Source organism: Panthera uncia, chromosome X (genome assembly GCF_023721935.1).
Source record: "Panthera uncia isolate 11264 chromosome X, Puncia_PCG_1.0, whole genome shotgun sequence".
In the NCBI taxonomy this organism is placed as follows: domain Eukaryota; kingdom Metazoa; phylum Chordata; class Mammalia; order Carnivora; family Felidae; genus Panthera; species Panthera uncia.
In genome coordinates, this window is record NC_064817.1 from 84,890,607 (window position 1) to 84,908,596 (window position 17,990).

The following is a 17,990-nucleotide window of genomic DNA, read 5'->3' on the forward strand; positions in this document are numbered from 1 at the left end:
AAAAGCCAGTCTTTATGGGGGCCTATGTGACATTTTATAATATCCACTCATTATAATCTGTAAATTGTCTGACCTGCTTCCCCTTCTTCACTGTACTCCAGCATTCTGGTCTTCTGAGTATTTCTTTTATATGCCAAACATGGCTATTCTTTCTCCCTGGAGTGCTCTGCATTCATTAGGCACATGCCAGATCCTTTAAGCTTTTTATTATATATCATCTTCTTGTTTGACCACCCAATTAAAATTGCAACCTGCCACCCATCCCTACCATGTCCAATCGCATTTACCCAGGTGTATTTTTTTCTATAAACATAACATGTTTTGATATATATGTATATGTGTTAATAATTTATTACCTTCATTGTTTATTATCCCTTTCTACTGGTAGAATGTGAGCACCATGAAGGCATGAATTTTTGTCTGTTTTTTTTTGTTTGTTTTGCCTGTTTTGTTCTGTCTGTTTTGTTTACCAGTATACCACAGACACCTAGAGCAGTACTCAGCAAATAATAGGTACTCAGCAAATATTTACCAAATGAATTGATTCTAGATATAGGCTTCTCTAAACTACACTGTTGGGTAGGAATGTTGTCCCTTGGTACAAACTTCTTTAGAACCTATCAAAGAAGGTAGATGTATCCCTTTGAGTAAAATTTGTTTTTCATTATGCTTCTCTCTAGGTGACAAAGGTGATACCTGCTTCAACTGTATTGGAACTGGTATTTCAGGGCCTCCAGGTCAACCTGGTCTGCCAGGTCTTCCAGGTCCTCCAGGTAAACATTCTGCCTCAGGACAACCTTTTAAAAATATTACTTGGCTAGATTTTAGTGAGCTCATAGTTTTATAATGATGCCAGTTTCTCAGTTGATAGCAACTCACTCATATCCACAAATAATTGAATATGAAATGCCTCTATCTGCTATGAAGTAGATTATTCTCTTGTTTCTAATATCTGAAGCTACCAATATCTTTTATTAAAGCATTTTGACAATATTATTCCAAGAAAAATATCTTCCCTGTTTTCCATATGGTGAGGAAAATAACTCATACAGAGTCAGACTTCTCTCTTCCAAAAAGCTGGGGAAAAAGTTCATAATGCCTGGCCCCTGAGTATAGTTTCCAGTGGCATAGCTTCTAGTCTTCGCGGATGGATCACATGTTGTCATTAAGGGATGGGGCTTCTGCGGTAGTTTGGCAACCAACTGCCAATATTCCTCTTTCTATATATAACTCTTCCTTCCCTGTTTCCAATCAAAATTATATTTGATATCTATCAGACCAACAACTCTCACTCAACTGCCTCTTGGGATATCCCAATACTATACTTTCTTGAAATTACACATTATGTTTGTGTAAGGGCTGAGAGTAGATGCCAGATCTCTTACCTTTCTGTCTAGTATGTCTGCCAAAGAAACCAATTTATTTAGCACTTGGAAATAGATTTTGAGCAGGTCTTATAGCTGCCACTGGAAGTTAATAATCTAGGCTTGTACCTCTAGTCTAGTGTTTTTCAAACCTGGGAGGACATCAGAATCACCTGGAGGGCTTGTTAAAACCAGATTGCTGGGTCCCACACCCAAAGTTTCTGATTCAGTGGATCTGGGGTGGTGGCCCAAGAATTAGCATTTCTAAACAGTACCTAAGGGATCCTGATACAGCTGATCTAGGGACCCATTTTGGGACCACTGCTTTAGTAGCATTTCCTCTAGTCTTTGAGTACCAAATGTTTCTCTTAATCCAAATTTATGAAGTGATGAAGCAAATGAAGAACTCGAAAGGAACTGGGGAAATTGTTTAGATCAGAACAAAGAAAGATATGCAGACTGTGTCCTTATCTCTTTCTCCCCTTAGCAATAAGATGGTTACAGGGGCCTTAGCATCTCTGTGCATTAGCAATTGGTAGCTGTGAGTTCTGAGAAGCTTTGTAGTTGGAAATACCTAAGGATACAATATCGTATGTAACATGAAAGATCAGATTCATGTAAAAGAAAGGATGATTTGCTCATTTTTTAATATTTATTTATTTTTGAGAGAGAAAGAGAGCGTGCATACAAATGGGGGAGGGGCACAGAGAGAGGGAGACAGAGAATCCGAAGCACGCTTCACCTTGTCAGCGCAAAGCCAGATATGGGGCTCGAACCCACAAACCATGAGATATGACCTGAGCCGAAGTCAGAAGCTCAACTGACTGAGCCAACCAGGTGCCCCTGATTTGCCCATTTTAAGAGGATAGCATAAGAAAATTAAACTGTGACTTGTTAAATGCAATTGAATGGGGTTCTTATTTTAAAATTTGATTTGCTGATTTTTGTATGAGCTTTGTCAGGGGCTCAGGGTCAAATTTCACATTATTGTGTGTGTGTGTGTGTGTGTGTGTGTGTGTATTAGGATCTCTTGGTTTCCCTGGACAGAAGGGAGAAAAAGGACATGCTGGTCCAACCGGTCCCAAAGGATTAACAGTAAGTTTTGAGTATATTATGGCACAACAACAAAAAAAGTGGAAGAAATCCAGTTACACTTTGTTTTTCACTTTTGGATATATATAATAAAAGAAATTTAGTGTTTCTATTAATTTGTGTTGTTTTTTATTCCTTGAGTCTCCCTGACTCACATGCCTCACTTTGTTCATAGCTTTGTATATACCAAATGTTACTGGGTGGGTTGATGTGATGAACTGGAGACAGAAAAGTATTAGAAAAAAAAGAAACTGATTTTTTTCTCTTCTTCTTTTCTCTTTCTTTCTTTTTTCTTCCCTCAGGGCATACCAGGAGCTCCAGGTCCTCCAGGCTTTCCTGGATCTAAAGGTGAACCTGGTGACATCCTCACTTTTCCAGGAATGAAGGGTGACAAAGGAGAGATGGGTTCCCCTGGAGTCCCCGGGCTTCCTGGTTTACCCGGTACCCCTGGACAGGATGGACTACCAGGGCTTCCTGGCCCCAAAGGAGAACCTGTGAGTTGGTTTGATAGTCTTGGTTCTGTGATGCCAAAATGTTATTTAGGGTTGTTTCCTAGGATGGTCCTGGTGCTAAGATGAACACCGAGTTAGTGCTTAAAAGAATGTGACTATATATAGTAATGGTACATTGTTATTGACTATGTAGTGTTTCTTTACCACTCTTTTCTCTCAGTTGTTTTATAAATTCCTGCTTCTTAACCCATTACTATATTGAGTAATATTGGCTACGAATAGGTGGGCAGGAGGTTAGGATGCCTGTGGGTCAATGGGAGGTTCCCCTTCTCTTATACTACAAATCTTTGTCTAGGTTTATTTGGATCTGAGAACAGAAGTCGAATTTGGTTTTATATATAGTAAGCTTAGAGATTACTGTGAGTAGATGGCCATGTGTTAGCTAGACTATAAACTTCTTGACTTATTACTAGACTGTAAGCTTTATGAAGGCAAAGATTTTTGTCTATTTTTGTTCTTTGCTGTATCACCAGCCCCTGATACATAGTATGAGTTAAAAAAAAAATTTGTTGAAGGAATTAATGACTAAGTGGAATGATCACACATACCATCCCATAATAACACACACTTTTACAACTTTTAAGAACTATTTATGGCTGTATCATTTCTCCAGTTGTATTCAGTAATACCAGCATACCAACCTATATCTGTATGTTTCTTTATTAAATTTTTCCCTTTTCAGGGTGGAATTGCTTTTAAAGGTGAAAGAGGCCCCCCTGGGAATCCAGGCTTGCCAGGTCTCCCAGGGAATAGGGGGCCTATGGGCCCTGTGGGTTTTGGCCCTCCAGGCCCAGTAGGTGAAAAAGGCAATCAAGGTGTGGCAGGAAATCCAGGCCAGCCAGGAATACCAGGTGGGTTTACTATTGTTGTTTCATTTTTAATTTGGTGCTTAAAAGCAGAAATGTATTGGGGTGCCTGGGTGGCTCAGTCAATTAAGTGTCCAACTTTAGCTCAGGTCCTCCTCTCTCAGTTTGTGGGTTCGAGCTCTGTGTCAGACTCTGTGCTGACAGCTAAGAGCCTGGAGCCTGCTTCAGATTCTGTGTATCCCTCTCTCTCTCTGCCCCTCCCCTGCTCATGCTCTGTCTCTCTCTCTGTCACTCAAAATAAATAAACATTTAAAAAATTTTTAAAGCAGAAATGTATTATCTTTTGGCCACTCTTGGCTTCCTTTCATGAGAGATGTGTTTCCCTGGCCATTTATATTTGGGTTTTTCAGAGCTCCTTAGCAAGGGAGCACATTGTGTGTGTTTTTTCTAAAGAGGAGGAGGTTTCCTCTTTAAAGTTCTTCTGACAGTCTTCATTGTTGTTGTTGTTTGTTGTTTTTAAATACATGGTACATAAAGTTTAACAAATAATTATAATGGAATTACATGTGTACCTACCACACATGTCAAAAAACAGAACATTGCCATCATCCTAGAAATGTCCATCCTTCTCTCTCTGTCCTTTCCTGATCATAATCCCCTTGCATTTCTCCTAAGGTAACCAGTGTCCTGACTTTTGCACAGTTTCCTTCCATTTGCCCCCTAGTTTTATCACCTAGATATGGATCCCTAAACAAAGTACTTTAATTATGCTTCTTTTTGAACTTCTTAATAATGGAATCCTAGGGTAAGTATTCTTTATATTAACTTTGTGTATAGCTGTAATACATTCATTTTCATTGCTGTATAGTATCCCATTGTGTGTGTGTGTGTGTGTGTGTGTGTGTGTCTCAGTTGATTTATCCATTCTGTTGTTGATGGACATTTGGATTATTTATACTTCTGGCCTACAATGAATAATGCTTCTGTGTACATCCTTGTGTGTGTGTGTGTGTGTGTGTGTGTGTGTGTGTGTATACATATACATATGTATATATATACATATACATATGTATATATACACATACATATATATATATTCATTCTGGTAAATATGTGCATGTACTTCTATGAGGCTAGAGTCAGTAAACTACAGCACATGGTTCAAATCTGGCCCATTGCTTGTCATTAATGAGACTTTTAGTTGAGCACATCTGCACACATTCACTATTATCTGTGGTTGCTTTTGTATTACTACCATAGACTCAACATTTTGCAGAGTTGAATAGTTGCTACTGAGATCATATGGCCCACTAGCTGGCCCTTACCAGAAAAATTTTGCCAATCCCTGGGTTAGGGTATATCTTTAAGATGAGCATTCTCAAGGCATAGAATAAATCCATCTTCAGCTCTACTAGATAATTCTAAACTATGTCCAAAGCAATTGTACCAATTTCACCAGCAGTATTGGAGATTTCTTACTGTTCTACATTCTCATAAATATGTTCTATTGTCAGACTTTTTGCATGTTTTCAGTCTGCTGAGTTTGATATATCTCATGACAGTTTCTTTTTACATTTCTCTGTTTACATTAAAGTTTAGCACCTTTTCATATGCTTATTGACTGTTTCAATATCCATTTGTGAAATTCCTATTCAAGTAGTTTTTTTCTTTTACCATTTTTTTCTACTGGATTGTTTCTCTTTCTTACTGATTTAACTTTTTTTTTTTATGTTTTTTTTAATTTTGAAAGAGAAAGAGCACGAGCTGGAGTGGGGGCGGTAGAGAGGTAGACACAGAATCTGTAGCAGGCTCCAGGCTGTGAGCTGTCAGCACAGAGCCCGACATGGGGCTCGAACTCACCAGCCGTAAGATCAGGACCTGAACCAAAGTTGGACGCTTAACCAGTTGAGCTACCCAGGTGCCCCTAGGGTTTTTCAAATATATGTATTCTGTGTGTTAGTTGTTTGTTATCTGTTCTGCAAAATTTTTGCTCTCTGTGGCTTGCCATTTTCACTCTCTGTATGGTGTCCTTAATCAACAGAAGTAAATTTGAATGTAGTCAAATGTATCAATTTTTTCTCTCCTGGTTAGTGCTTTTTATGTCATGTTGTAGAGATCCATCGTTGTCCTGAGACTATTTCAAGTCATTATTTTAATTAATGAGAAGTAGGTGTATTTGGACTTTGCACACATAAAACCTTAATGTACCATTAATTAGCCAAAAAGCATATTTCTTGTTTACTGCAGTTCAAATTTGTTAGGCTCTTTCAACCTACATTTAAAAATATTTTTATAGATGCTGTCTTCAATCCTGGAAACTCTTAAAGCTGTCATCTACTTTTTCTTTTAGAAATTTTATACTTCTGTTTGGTATATTCCTTGAATATATGATATGTGGTTATTTTTCTTGTGGGTTTTTGTTACTGTGCATTTAAAAAAGATTATAGATACTTCTCTTTTTTGTTTTTAAATTTTTTTTAACGTTTATTTATTTTTGAGACAGAGAGAGACAGAGCACGAGCAGGGGAGGGGCAGAGAGAGAGGGAGACACAGAATCTGAAACAGGCTCCAGGCTCTGAGCTGTCAGCACAGAGCCCGACGTGGGGCTCGAACTCACGGACCATGAGATCATGACCTGAGCCGAAGTCGGATGCTCAACCAACCGAGCCACCCAGGCGCCCCTCTTTTTTGTTTTTAATGAAAGGAGACCTTTAGTCAAGTGAACACTTCTCATTCACATTGATTCCCTCTTGTTCTTAGGTCCTAAAGGTGATCCAGGTCAGACCATAACCCAACCCGGGAAGCCTGGTCTGCCTGGTAACCCAGGAAGAGATGGTGAAGTAGGTCTTCCAGGTATGTGAGGAATTTATTTGGTCATGTCTTTAACACTTACTGGCTTCTTTCTCTGAAAGTATCCCTTGCAAAAAACTGCTATTTATCCATAGGTGACCCTGGACTTCCCGGCCAGCCAGGCTTGCCAGGAATACCTGGTAGCAAAGGAGAACCAGGTATCCCTGGAATTGGGCTTCCTGGACCACCTGGTCCCAAAGGTATGTAGGACTGGGCAGCAGGCAGGCTATTTCAACTGGTCAGTATTACATTATTCTTTGATATAATTCCCTCAACAAGTAAAATATATTAATTGTACCTCTTTTCTATGTACCATAAGTAATGTAAATGAAAAGTCACAGCATGTATGCACTATAATTTTATTGTCTTTATCTAAAACAGTCTAGACAAGAAAATATCTAAATCATATATATACAAAAATTATATATAAGCTTTAAAAATTACAGAATTATTGTCTTTTTTTGTTCACCATTGTATTTTCAGGGCTAGAAAAGTTTCTGGAACATAGTAAGCACTCAGTAGATAATTGGTTGAATGAATGGGTTGTATTAAACGGAAAACATATATTTTTTTTTACTTGTTTTTATTTATTTATTTATTTATTTATTTATTTTTTTAATATATGAAATTTACTGTCAAATTGGTTTCCATACAACACCCAGTGCTCATCCCAAAAGGTGCCCTCCTCAATACCCATCACCCACCCTGCCCTCCCTCCCACCCCCCCATCAACCCTCAGTTTGTTCTCAGTTTTTAACAGTCTCTTATGCTTTGGCTCTCTCCCACTCTAACCTCTTTTTTTTTTTTTCTTTTCTTTCCTTCCCCTCCCCCATGGGTTTCTGTTATGTTTCTCAGGATCCACATAAGAGTGAAACCATATGGTATCTGTCTTTCTCTGTATGGCTTATTTCACTTAGCATCACACTCTCCAGCTCCATCCATGTTGCTACAAAAGGCCATATTTCATTTTTTCTCATTGCCACGTAGTATTCCATTGTGTATATAAACCACAATTTCTTTATCCATTCATCAGTTGATGGACATTTAGGCTCTTTCCATAATTTGGCTATTGTTGAGAGTGCCGCTATAAACATTGGGGTACAGGTGCCCCTATGCATCAGTACTCCTGTATCCCTTGGATAAATTCCTAGCAGTGCTATTGCTGGGTCATAGGGTAGGTCTATTTTTAATTTTCTGAGGAACCTCCACACTGCTTTCCAGAGCGGCTGCACCAATTTGCATTCCCACCAACAGTGCAAGAGGGTTCCTGTTTCTCCACATCCTCTCCAGCATCTATAGTCTCCTGATTTCTTCATTTTGGCCACTCTGACTGGCGTGAGGTGGTATCTGAGTGTGGTTTTGATTTGTATTTCCCTGATAAGGAGCGACGTTGAGCATCTTTTCATGTGCCTGTTGGCCATCAAACGGAAAACATATTTATTACACATATGTATCCAAGTAATGTTTTATCTTAATCATGTTTTCTTGATTTACTGAAATTTTTTAGGGCTGTTGTTTCAGTTCTGCCTTATTCCTCACAGAATTTATTCTCATGAATGACAAACATGCACATTGGTGTGAGAACGGTCTTTAAACATGTCCTTACTCATTTATTCTAAGTGACTTTGAAAGAGATTTGGCTTTATGTGTATATATTTGTGTAATATTTGTAATTGTTTTTAAATCGTTTCCAGAATAATATGGTAGGCATTTTAGCATACTATATCCAGATATAAGCAGAATAAAAGTTTTTCTGCATTTTTGTGTGGTAGTCATTCCTTACGTTTAGTTCTATCTCATTAGTAATACCTCTCATTTTACTTTAGAAGAATGTATCTTCCACACAAATTAGCTCTGTATGAAAATGGTAGGACCATAAGGTGATTGAGAGGGAATATCCGATATTTGTAAGGCTTGATTCTGAGTAGTCATGTAGAATGTCATTGTAGTTTTAACATCTCACTGTAGTCACTAAGCATGATTAGACAGGGTAAAAGTGTGGGTTTGGGAGTTTGGATATCTTTCTTAAAGTGTCTTCTCTTTGGAGATTAAAAATTAAAAAATGACTCATCATTTCACAGGTTTTCCTGGAATTCCAGGACCTCCAGGAGCACCTGGGACACCTGGAAGAATTGGTCTAGAAGGCCCTTCTGGGCCACCAGGCTTTCCAGGACCAAAGGTCTGGGACATTTAATTTATTCTTTCTCCTTTTCCTATTTCTCCTGTTAGCCTTTGCTCTCTATTTTGATATAGACATTATTATCCCAAGTCTTCACTATATAAAGTTAGCTGATTATATTTTAATTTAAAAATATTTAACCCAAAACAGTCTTTAATAGTCCAGGAGGTCATATTTAAAGCAAACAAAAAGTTTCTGTTTTAGAGTGACAGGTTATTTGATGAGATGAGATTAGATGAGAGAATACAATCATCAGCTCCCTCTGTACTTCTCTATAGTATGACCATACCATTTCATCTCTATCCATGCCTATGTGATGATTGGCTGAATATCATGTCAGGAACTTCCCATACTGTTTCCCAGTCCCAATTCCATCCCACAGAGATAATGCAAGCCACTGCTATTAGCGTAGTAATATAACAACAACAACAACAACAACAACAACAACAACTGTTTGAGTTATTTTCCATTCTTTTTATTACTATTTCTTAGCTAATCTAAAATTTTCCTTAGTCAGCCTTCAGCAAACTACTATGGTATATAATTACCCTGACTGTTCCTGAATTTTCTTTTATTTAATTAATTTAAACTTTTTGTGTTTTCATCATTACTATTTTTTTCCATGGGAAGAACAATTGACCATAACCCCAGCTCTAATGAGAAACCTCTTCTCTATTGTTTAATTGTTCTTATTTTATTACGTACCTCTCAAATGAACACAAAAGTAAAAAGAGTGATACAATGAACATTCATATATCCACTTCTCAGTTTCCAAATTATCAGGATTTTATCATATTTACTTCATCTATTCTTTTTTTTTGACAAAGTATTTTAACTCCTCTCAAAATTGTGTTGTTTCACCTATAAATACTTCAGTATTCTTCTCTAAGTAAATGGACATTTCAAAAAAAAAAACACAATGTCATTATCATACTTAGTCAAATTTAAAATAATTATCTAATAGTCTGTAATCCCATTTCTTCACTTGAGTTCTTTAATCTCATTCTCTCTTTATCTTTCTTGTCCTGAAACCAAATCATTTTATTTCTCATCCTTCTAGATGGTCTCTCCAATACACCAATTATTTTTCATTTAATTGTCCTCCTCCCTCCCCCCCATAGGGAAAAATGGTATTACCTTGTATTTTCTGCTTTAAATTCTCCATGGTAAACAATAAACACCAAGAAAATCATGGGAGTTTTTGTTGTGTTTTCTCATGTGTGTGCTTAAGGGAGAACCAGGACTTGGGCTACCTGGGCCACCTGGGCCCCCAGGACTCCCAGGTTTCAAAGGAACACTTGGTCCAAAAGGGGATCGTGGTTTCCCAGGACCTCCAGGTCCTCCAGGGCATGCTGGCTTGGATGGGCTTCCTGGACCAAAAGGTATAGAAGTTATTATTACTTCTCAATTTGCGTTTAACTTTTATAGAAATTGAAACTTTTGGAAAAGTTTATGGGTGATAAATCCAATTAGCTGAAAGCCTATGCTACCACTCTGTCACTGCTCTTTTTCATCTACCATTGGTGTTTTGGCGTTTTATTTCATTGAATAGGTGATACAATCATATATGCATAAAAGTGGCACTGAGAAGTCTTCCTTTTACCCCATCTCCATCCACTCTGTTTTACCCATTTTGAGTTATTTATCCTTCTAGTGTTCCTTCATACAAATACAAGCAAGTAAAAATATATATTTTTCTACCTTTCTCAAAAAGTAGAGTATATCTTTTGACTTTTTGCACGTTACTTATTTTACTTAATTTTATATCCTAGAGATTGCTTCATGTCATTGCATCGAGATCTTGATTTTTAAGAAACAGCTACCTAGTATTAAATTGCTTGGATATACCATAATTTATTCTACCAGTTGCTAGTCACTAGATTGGGTTTTTGGCAATCTTTTCTTATTAGAAATAATATCACAGTGAATTGTCTTGCATACATGTTATTTTATTATATATGTACAGGTGTAATAGTAGAACAGACTAATGAAAATAGATTTTCTGAATTAAAGGCTAAATGCATCTCTAGATATTGTCAGATTCTTCTCCATGTGCACCGTATCAGCAGTGTATGAGTGTAGTTGTTTCTCCACAGCCTTGGTAAGTTAGTATATTGACAAACTCTTTAATTTTTGCAAATTTGATAGAAGTAGTTATCAGTATAGTTTTCTAAACGTTTTATTGGTGAAAATTTTCAAACACACAGGAAATTAAAACAATGGTTCAGTGAAAACTCCTATATCCACCATCGAGATTCTACAATTAACATTTTATCTCTGCCAACATTATATGTTTTTAAAATTTCATATAAACAGCAAAGTAGGAAAAATTTTTTAGTGACTACTATATATGCATTATTTATATTCTATCATCAACGTTTTACTATACATGATTTGTCACATATTAATCCATCCCTTTATCCATTAACTTATTTTTTGATGCATTTCAAAGTCAATTTTACAATTTAGGGAGTGCACTTCTCCCTAAATAGTTTAGCATGTGTATTATAATTACAGTTCTATGGTTGCTAATCTTTTTGACATACAATTCAATGAGATGCACATATCTTAAGGAGATATTTGCTGGATTTTGACAAATGCATATACCTGAGTAACCAAACCCCTATCAAAATATAATCCCAGAAATTTCCCTTTTGCCCCTTTCCTCAGTCTCTACACCAGTATCCACAGTGACAACTATACTGTAATGGTTTTTCTTCATTGTAAATTAATTCTACCTGTTGTAGAACTCCATATGGAATAGCACAGTGGGTATCTTCTTTGTAAGGCTTCTTTCACTCTGAATATTGTTTTTGAGATCTATTTATGTTGTGTTTGGTGAGAGTTTTTATTCTTATTTTTTTATTATTAAGCATTTAATTGTACAAATATACCAAAGTTTGTTTATCCATTCTGTGTTGATGGACACCTGGACTGTGTCAAGTTTTTGACTATTATGAGTGGATCTGTTAAGAACGTTCTTTTATAAGTCTTTTTTGTAGATTTGTGCTTTAATTTTTCTTTGGGAGAATACCTAAGAGTAAAATTGTTGGGTCATAAGGTAAGTATATGTTAGTTGTATGAGAAGCTACTAGACCTTTTTCCAAAACGGTTGTACCATTTTAAACTCACATCAATATGGTATGAAAGTTTTAATTTTTCCACATTCTCTCCAACATTTGGTGTTATCAGTCTTTTTAATTTTGAGTTTTGGTAAGTGTGTTGGTAACATATTTTGGTTTTAGTTTGCATCTCCCTGATGACTAATGAGGTTGAACTCTTTTACATGTACTGGTGGATTATTTACACATTCATATATTTTCCCCATTTTAAAATATGGATTGTTTCTATTTATATGTTAAATTGGAAGTGATCTTTATATATTCTGCATACTGTTCCTTTGTTCAATATATGTTTATGAGTATTTTATCCTGATCTGGTTTGCTTATCCTTTTTTTATAAGTGTATTTTAATGAATAAAAGTTTTAGTTTTATTGATGTTTCATTTATCTATTTTTATATAATTATTTTCTGTGTTTTGTCTAAGAAACCTTTCCTTTCCCAAAGTTTCAAAGATATTCTGTTTTATTTTATAAATTTTATAATTTTAGCTTTTATGTTTAAGACTATCATTCATTCCAGATAATTTTATTCAACATCATTTGTTCAAAATATCTCCCTTCCCGTTTGATTACTTTGACATCTGTGTCAAAAATCAGATGGCTATATATGTGTAGGTCTGTTTTGTGCTGTTAATTCTACTTATCTATTTTACTATCCTTAAGTCATTACCAACTGTTTCTATTACAGTAGCTTTATAATAGACTTGATGTCAGGTAATGTAATCCTCCAATTTTGTTCTTTTTAAAACTTTTCTTTGAATATACTAGATCCTTTGCCTTTACTCTCAGGGTAGTTTAAATTTGTATGTCCATTATTATGAATAAAATTGAACATCTTTTCATATGCTTAAGGGTCATACATACTTTTCCTGTGAACTGGTCATGTACTTTGCTTATTTCTCCATTGATTTCCTCTACCCACTTGATTCTGATTCCCCTAATTATATACAGAAATAGAATTAGCCTACATGGTTTGGCAATTGCTTTTTCCTTACTGGTTTGCAAGGAATGGGGCTCTCCTGGTCAATATTTTGGCTTCCAGAGAATAATCTGAGCAACTCTATACTCCCGAAACATGTTGGATTATTTCCCATTAAAGCAATATGACAGCACAGCCCAATTTATCCAGCCTATATTCTACCAGCAAAAGCCCCAAACTAGCCCAATACTAATTCTTCTTAGATAAAGCTCTTTTAAAAATACCTATCTGTGTTCATGTAAACAGTTCTGGCCACCTGTAAACTGTAACACTCAAAGTTACACATAGTGTTCCCCACCAATTATCTACCCTAGCTGAGACATGTGACTCCAAAAATTGCAGATAGAGACATTCCAAATGATAAGCTATGTGGCAGTCTCCATATGGGATTTACTCACTCATGATACTTTTGTTTATTAAAATATCCTTGAGACGGGTTAGGAAGAAATGGGTTGAAGACTATTTTAAGCATCAGTGTCTTAACAGGCATTTATTTTCCTAATCTTTGAAAGTAAATATAGGATCCCCATATCCTAATAAGAATCATTCTGAAATATTAAAACTCCAGTACAGTTCCTATGTCGCTAGAAGAAAAAGAAGTTGGGATTTTCTGCCATATAATTCTTTCATTCCTCAAACATTATGTTTTTATTCTGTGCCAGATACTATTTGAGTCACTAGAAACACAAAAGCATAGAGTCTCCTCTGTGACTACTATAAGAAAATCTACATGGTTTCACTGTGATAGTGGTTATTTTATCTGGAACCTTTATGAATATGTATTGCTAATGTTTTGGGTCAGTAAACCACTGTCAGAACTCAATAAGCAAATCATAATAAAAGTTCACCTATCAGATACGCTTATTCCAGTAGTTGGGTATTAGAACCTAGTAATCTCTTCTAATAGGAGATTTGCACTTTCAAAGCAAAATGGTAACCAATAATAAATTAATTAGGCTAATACCCATCAGGAAAGAACTATATGAGGATGAAAATGTGCTTAAGACTCAACATTAGAAAAAGAAAGACTCAGCATTAGAATCATCTTAAAAAGGTAAAAAAAGATGACTTTGGAAACATTCAGTTTGGCTCATATGTTACTTTTGTTCAGGGCCTCATCCAAGATGCCTTGGGAGGCTTCATAAGGGAGGTGACACTTGAGCTGTATCCTTAGGAAAGGATGTTCCAGGTAGCAGGAATAACATCCAAAAGTATTGTAACAAATAGAATGGTATAGAAATGGAAATATTGAAATAAATACAAATAAAATGTAATTTGCAAAAAATATATATCATATCTAGAAATTAATAAAATAAAGTATGCCTAATGTATTTGTGGAAGAAATTAAAACTATTATTAACAAACTTGAAAAAAGGTAAAATTAACTGGTTGATAAATCATATGTGTGCATCGGAAGGCTCAGTGATGTCAACTCTTTCCAAATTTGTCTAAATATAATGCATTTTCAATGAGAATTCAAATAGGACTTTTTTGGAAGCACTTGACATAACTAATTCTGAAACTTAACATTTACCAAACATTTACTAAAATATATTACAATATAATTGTAATTATACCATTGTGAACCAGTGCTGGAACAGACCAGTAGACCAATATGATAGAAAGAGTTTAGAAACATGTATATACGGAACACATACATACACACATACTTATGTATATATAGCAACTTGATATATCACAGAAATATCCTCAGTCAGTAGGGAAAGAATAGATTCTTTAAAGTTGGTATTGAGTAAGTGGTCTCAACTAAAGAAATTTCTGATACACAGTATGTTAAAAAAAAGAATGAAATAATAATTATGAAAAGTATAATTTTCAAAGGATGAGAAATGTGGAAGACAGAAAAAGATAGATTTCTGTGGCACCTTAAGATCATACAATTTTGGCAGCTCTTTTTAATAAAGAGAATACAAAATTACAAATAGAAAATTGGGATACTGTAATGCCCAACATCAGGTGGTCTTCAGTCCAGCTAGGCTTGTCATACTCATTCAACTACCATAGGCCATACTTTGCATCAGCTTCATGTAGAATACAAGGATAGGATGTACAGTGTTCTAAGCAGAGCAGTGTTAGGAGTTTCCCTTGTGCATAACTCCTCAACATTAACATTTATAGAATATTCCACCCCACAAGAGCACGAAACAGATTCTTTTAAAGTGCACATGGTGGGCACCGGGGTGGCTCAGTTGGTTAAATGTCTTACTCTGGTTTTGGCTCAGGTCATGATCTCAATGGTTCGTGGGTTTGAGCCCCATGTCGGGCTTCATGCCGACAGTGCAGAGCCTGCTTGGGATTATCTCTCTCCTCTCTCTGCCCCTCTTTTGCTCGCATGCTCTCTCTCTCTCTCTCTCTCTCTCTCTCTCTCTGTCTCTCAAATTAAATAGATAAATGTAAAAAAATAAAGTACACATGGAAAATTCATCATGATCAATGATAATCTAGGCCTTAAAACAAACTTTGGAAAATTCAAAATATTGAAATTATGTAGTATAGTCTTTTAGCATACTGTGTTTAACAAGAAATCAGTAATAGAAAGCTATCTGGGTAAATCTTGACATGTTTGGAAAATAACCAAAGCACTTTTAAATAACTCATAAATCAAAAGGGAAATCACTGTGAAAACTAGAAAGTATTTTAATTTAATAAAAATGAAAGTAAAACATATCAAATTCAGAGAATTCAGATAAAGAAGTAATTAAAAGAAAATTTATGTGTGAAAAGCTTTTATTAGATAAAAAGAACAACTTTTCACCTTAAGAAATTAGACAAGGAAAGTAAAATAAAAAGACAATCAGAAGATAGAGCAAAATAACAGTAAGAGCAGGTATCAGTGAAATTGAACACTGAAAAACAATAGAAAAATTCTGTGATGCCAAATGGCTTTCTTTGAAAAGATTAATAAAATGGATATACCTCTAGCCAGGCCAGCCAAGAAAAGAAACAAGAAGAGACATGTGTTACCACTATTAGTAATGAAAGAGGGGGCATCGTTGTAGACCCTACAGACATTAAAAGAATAACAGGGGCATATGACAGACAACTGTATGCTCATAAATTTGACAGCTTAGATGAAAAGGTTTAGTTTCTTAAAAGATACAAACCACTGAAGCTCACTGAAGAAGAAGTGGATAATACAATATTTATTAAAGAAATTTAGTTTGTAATTAAAATCCTACCAACAAACTACAGATCCAGATGGCATCGTTGGTAAATTCAAACAAACATTTAAAGAAACAGTAACACTAGTTCCACACAATCTCTCTCCAAAAATAGAAGTGGATAGATTGTTTCCCAACAATTGTATGAGGCCAGCATTACCCTGAAATCAAAAACCGTCAAAGACATCATAAGAAAAGAAAGTTGTAGACCAATATCCCTCTGGAACATATTTATATATATATAAAGTCTCAGGAAAATATTAGCAGATCTAATCCAACAGTATATAAAAAAGATTATATTCTACAACCAAGTAAGATTTATCCTCAGAATACAAGGCTGATTAGAAAATCAGTGTAATTTGGGGTGCCTGGGTGGCTCATTCAGTGAAGCATCTGACTTAGCTCAGGTCATGATCTCACAGTTCATGAGTTCGAGCCCCACGTCGGGCTCTGTGCTGATAGCTCAGAGCCTGGAGCCTGCTTTGGATCTGTGTCTCCCTGTCTCTCTGCCCCTCCTCTGCTTGCACTCTGTCTCTCATCCAAAAATAAGTAAATATTAAAAAATTTAAAAAATCAGGGTAATTTGCTTCATCAGCAGTCTAAAGAAAAAACACAATATTATCATCTTAATAGATGCTGAAAATTATTTGGCAGAATTCAACATTCATTCTGCAAAGGTTGCTCTCACAAAATTAGAAATAAAAGAGAGATTCCTTAGCATGATAAAGAACATTTACAAGAAACTTGATCCATTATATTTAGTGGTGAAAGACTGATTTTACCTGAAGATATGGAACAGCATGAAGATGTCCTTTCATACCACTCCTTTTCATTATCATACTGTAAGTCCTATAAAGCAATGAAATGCTATCAGGCAAGAAATACAAATAATATGGTGACATATCATAGCTACACTTGTGGTGAACATAGCATAATATATATACTTGTTGAATCACTGTGTTGTACACCTGAAACTAATGTAACGTTGTGTGTCAACTATGCTCAAGTAAAATAAAATCTCATCATTTGAAAGACCTAAATGTGAGACAAGAAACCATCAAAATCCTAGAGGAGAACACAAGCAGCAACCTCTTTGACCTAAGCTGGACCAACTTTTTATTAGACATGTCGCCAAAGGCAAGGGAAACAAAAGCAAACATGAACTATTGGGACTTCATCAAGATAAAAAGCTTCTGCACAGTGAAGGAAACAATCAACAAAACTAGAAGGCAGCCTACGGAATGGGAGAAGGTATTAGCAAATGACATATCTGATATCTGATAAAAGGTTAGTACCCCAAATCTGTAAAGAACTTAGAAAACTCAACACCCAAAAACAAACAACCCAGTTAAGAAATGGGCAGAAGGCACAAATAGACACATTTCCAAAGAAGACATCCAGATGGCTAACAGACACATGAAAAGATGCTCAACATCACTCATCATCAGGGAAATACAATCAAAAGAAAGATGAGATACCACCTCACACTATCAGAATGACTAATATTAACAACACAAGAAACAGCAGGTGTTGGTGAGGATGTGGAGAAAGGGAAACCTTCTTGCACTGCTGGTGGAAATACAAATTGGTGCAGCCACTTTGGAGAACAGTATGGAGTTTACTCAGAAAACTAAAAACAGAACTATCCTGTCATCCAGCAATTGCACTAATAGGTATTTACCCAAAGGATATAAAAATACAGATTCAAATAGGTACATGTACCCCAATATTTATTGCAGCATTATCAATAACAGCCAAACTATGGAGAGAGCCCAAATGTCCATTGACTGATAAATGGATAAAGAAGATGTTGTGTGTACACACACGCACACACACAGTGGAATATTTCTCAACCATCAAACTGAATGAAGTCTTGCCATTTGCAGTGACATGGATGGAACTAG

At 35.8% G+C, this 17,990-nt stretch overlaps 1 protein-coding gene across 1 annotated transcript in view; it reads left to right on the top strand.

Annotated features, from left to right (window-relative positions):
* Window positions 1-17,990, top strand: part of COL4A5 (collagen type IV alpha 5 chain) — a 237,673-nt gene that overhangs the window by 153,604 nt on the left and 66,079 nt on the right. The window contains exons 22-29 of the mRNA XM_049644165.1: window positions 681-773; window positions 2,389-2,459; window positions 2,759-2,950; window positions 3,651-3,819; window positions 6,535-6,627; window positions 6,720-6,824; window positions 8,706-8,803; window positions 10,035-10,185. Coding sequence (XP_049500122.1) covers window positions 681-773; window positions 2,389-2,459; window positions 2,759-2,950; window positions 3,651-3,819; window positions 6,535-6,627; window positions 6,720-6,824; window positions 8,706-8,803; window positions 10,035-10,185 — 972 coding nt within the window. The remainder of the gene's footprint in view (window positions 1-680; window positions 774-2,388; window positions 2,460-2,758; window positions 2,951-3,650; window positions 3,820-6,534; window positions 6,628-6,719; window positions 6,825-8,705; window positions 8,804-10,034; window positions 10,186-17,990) is intronic.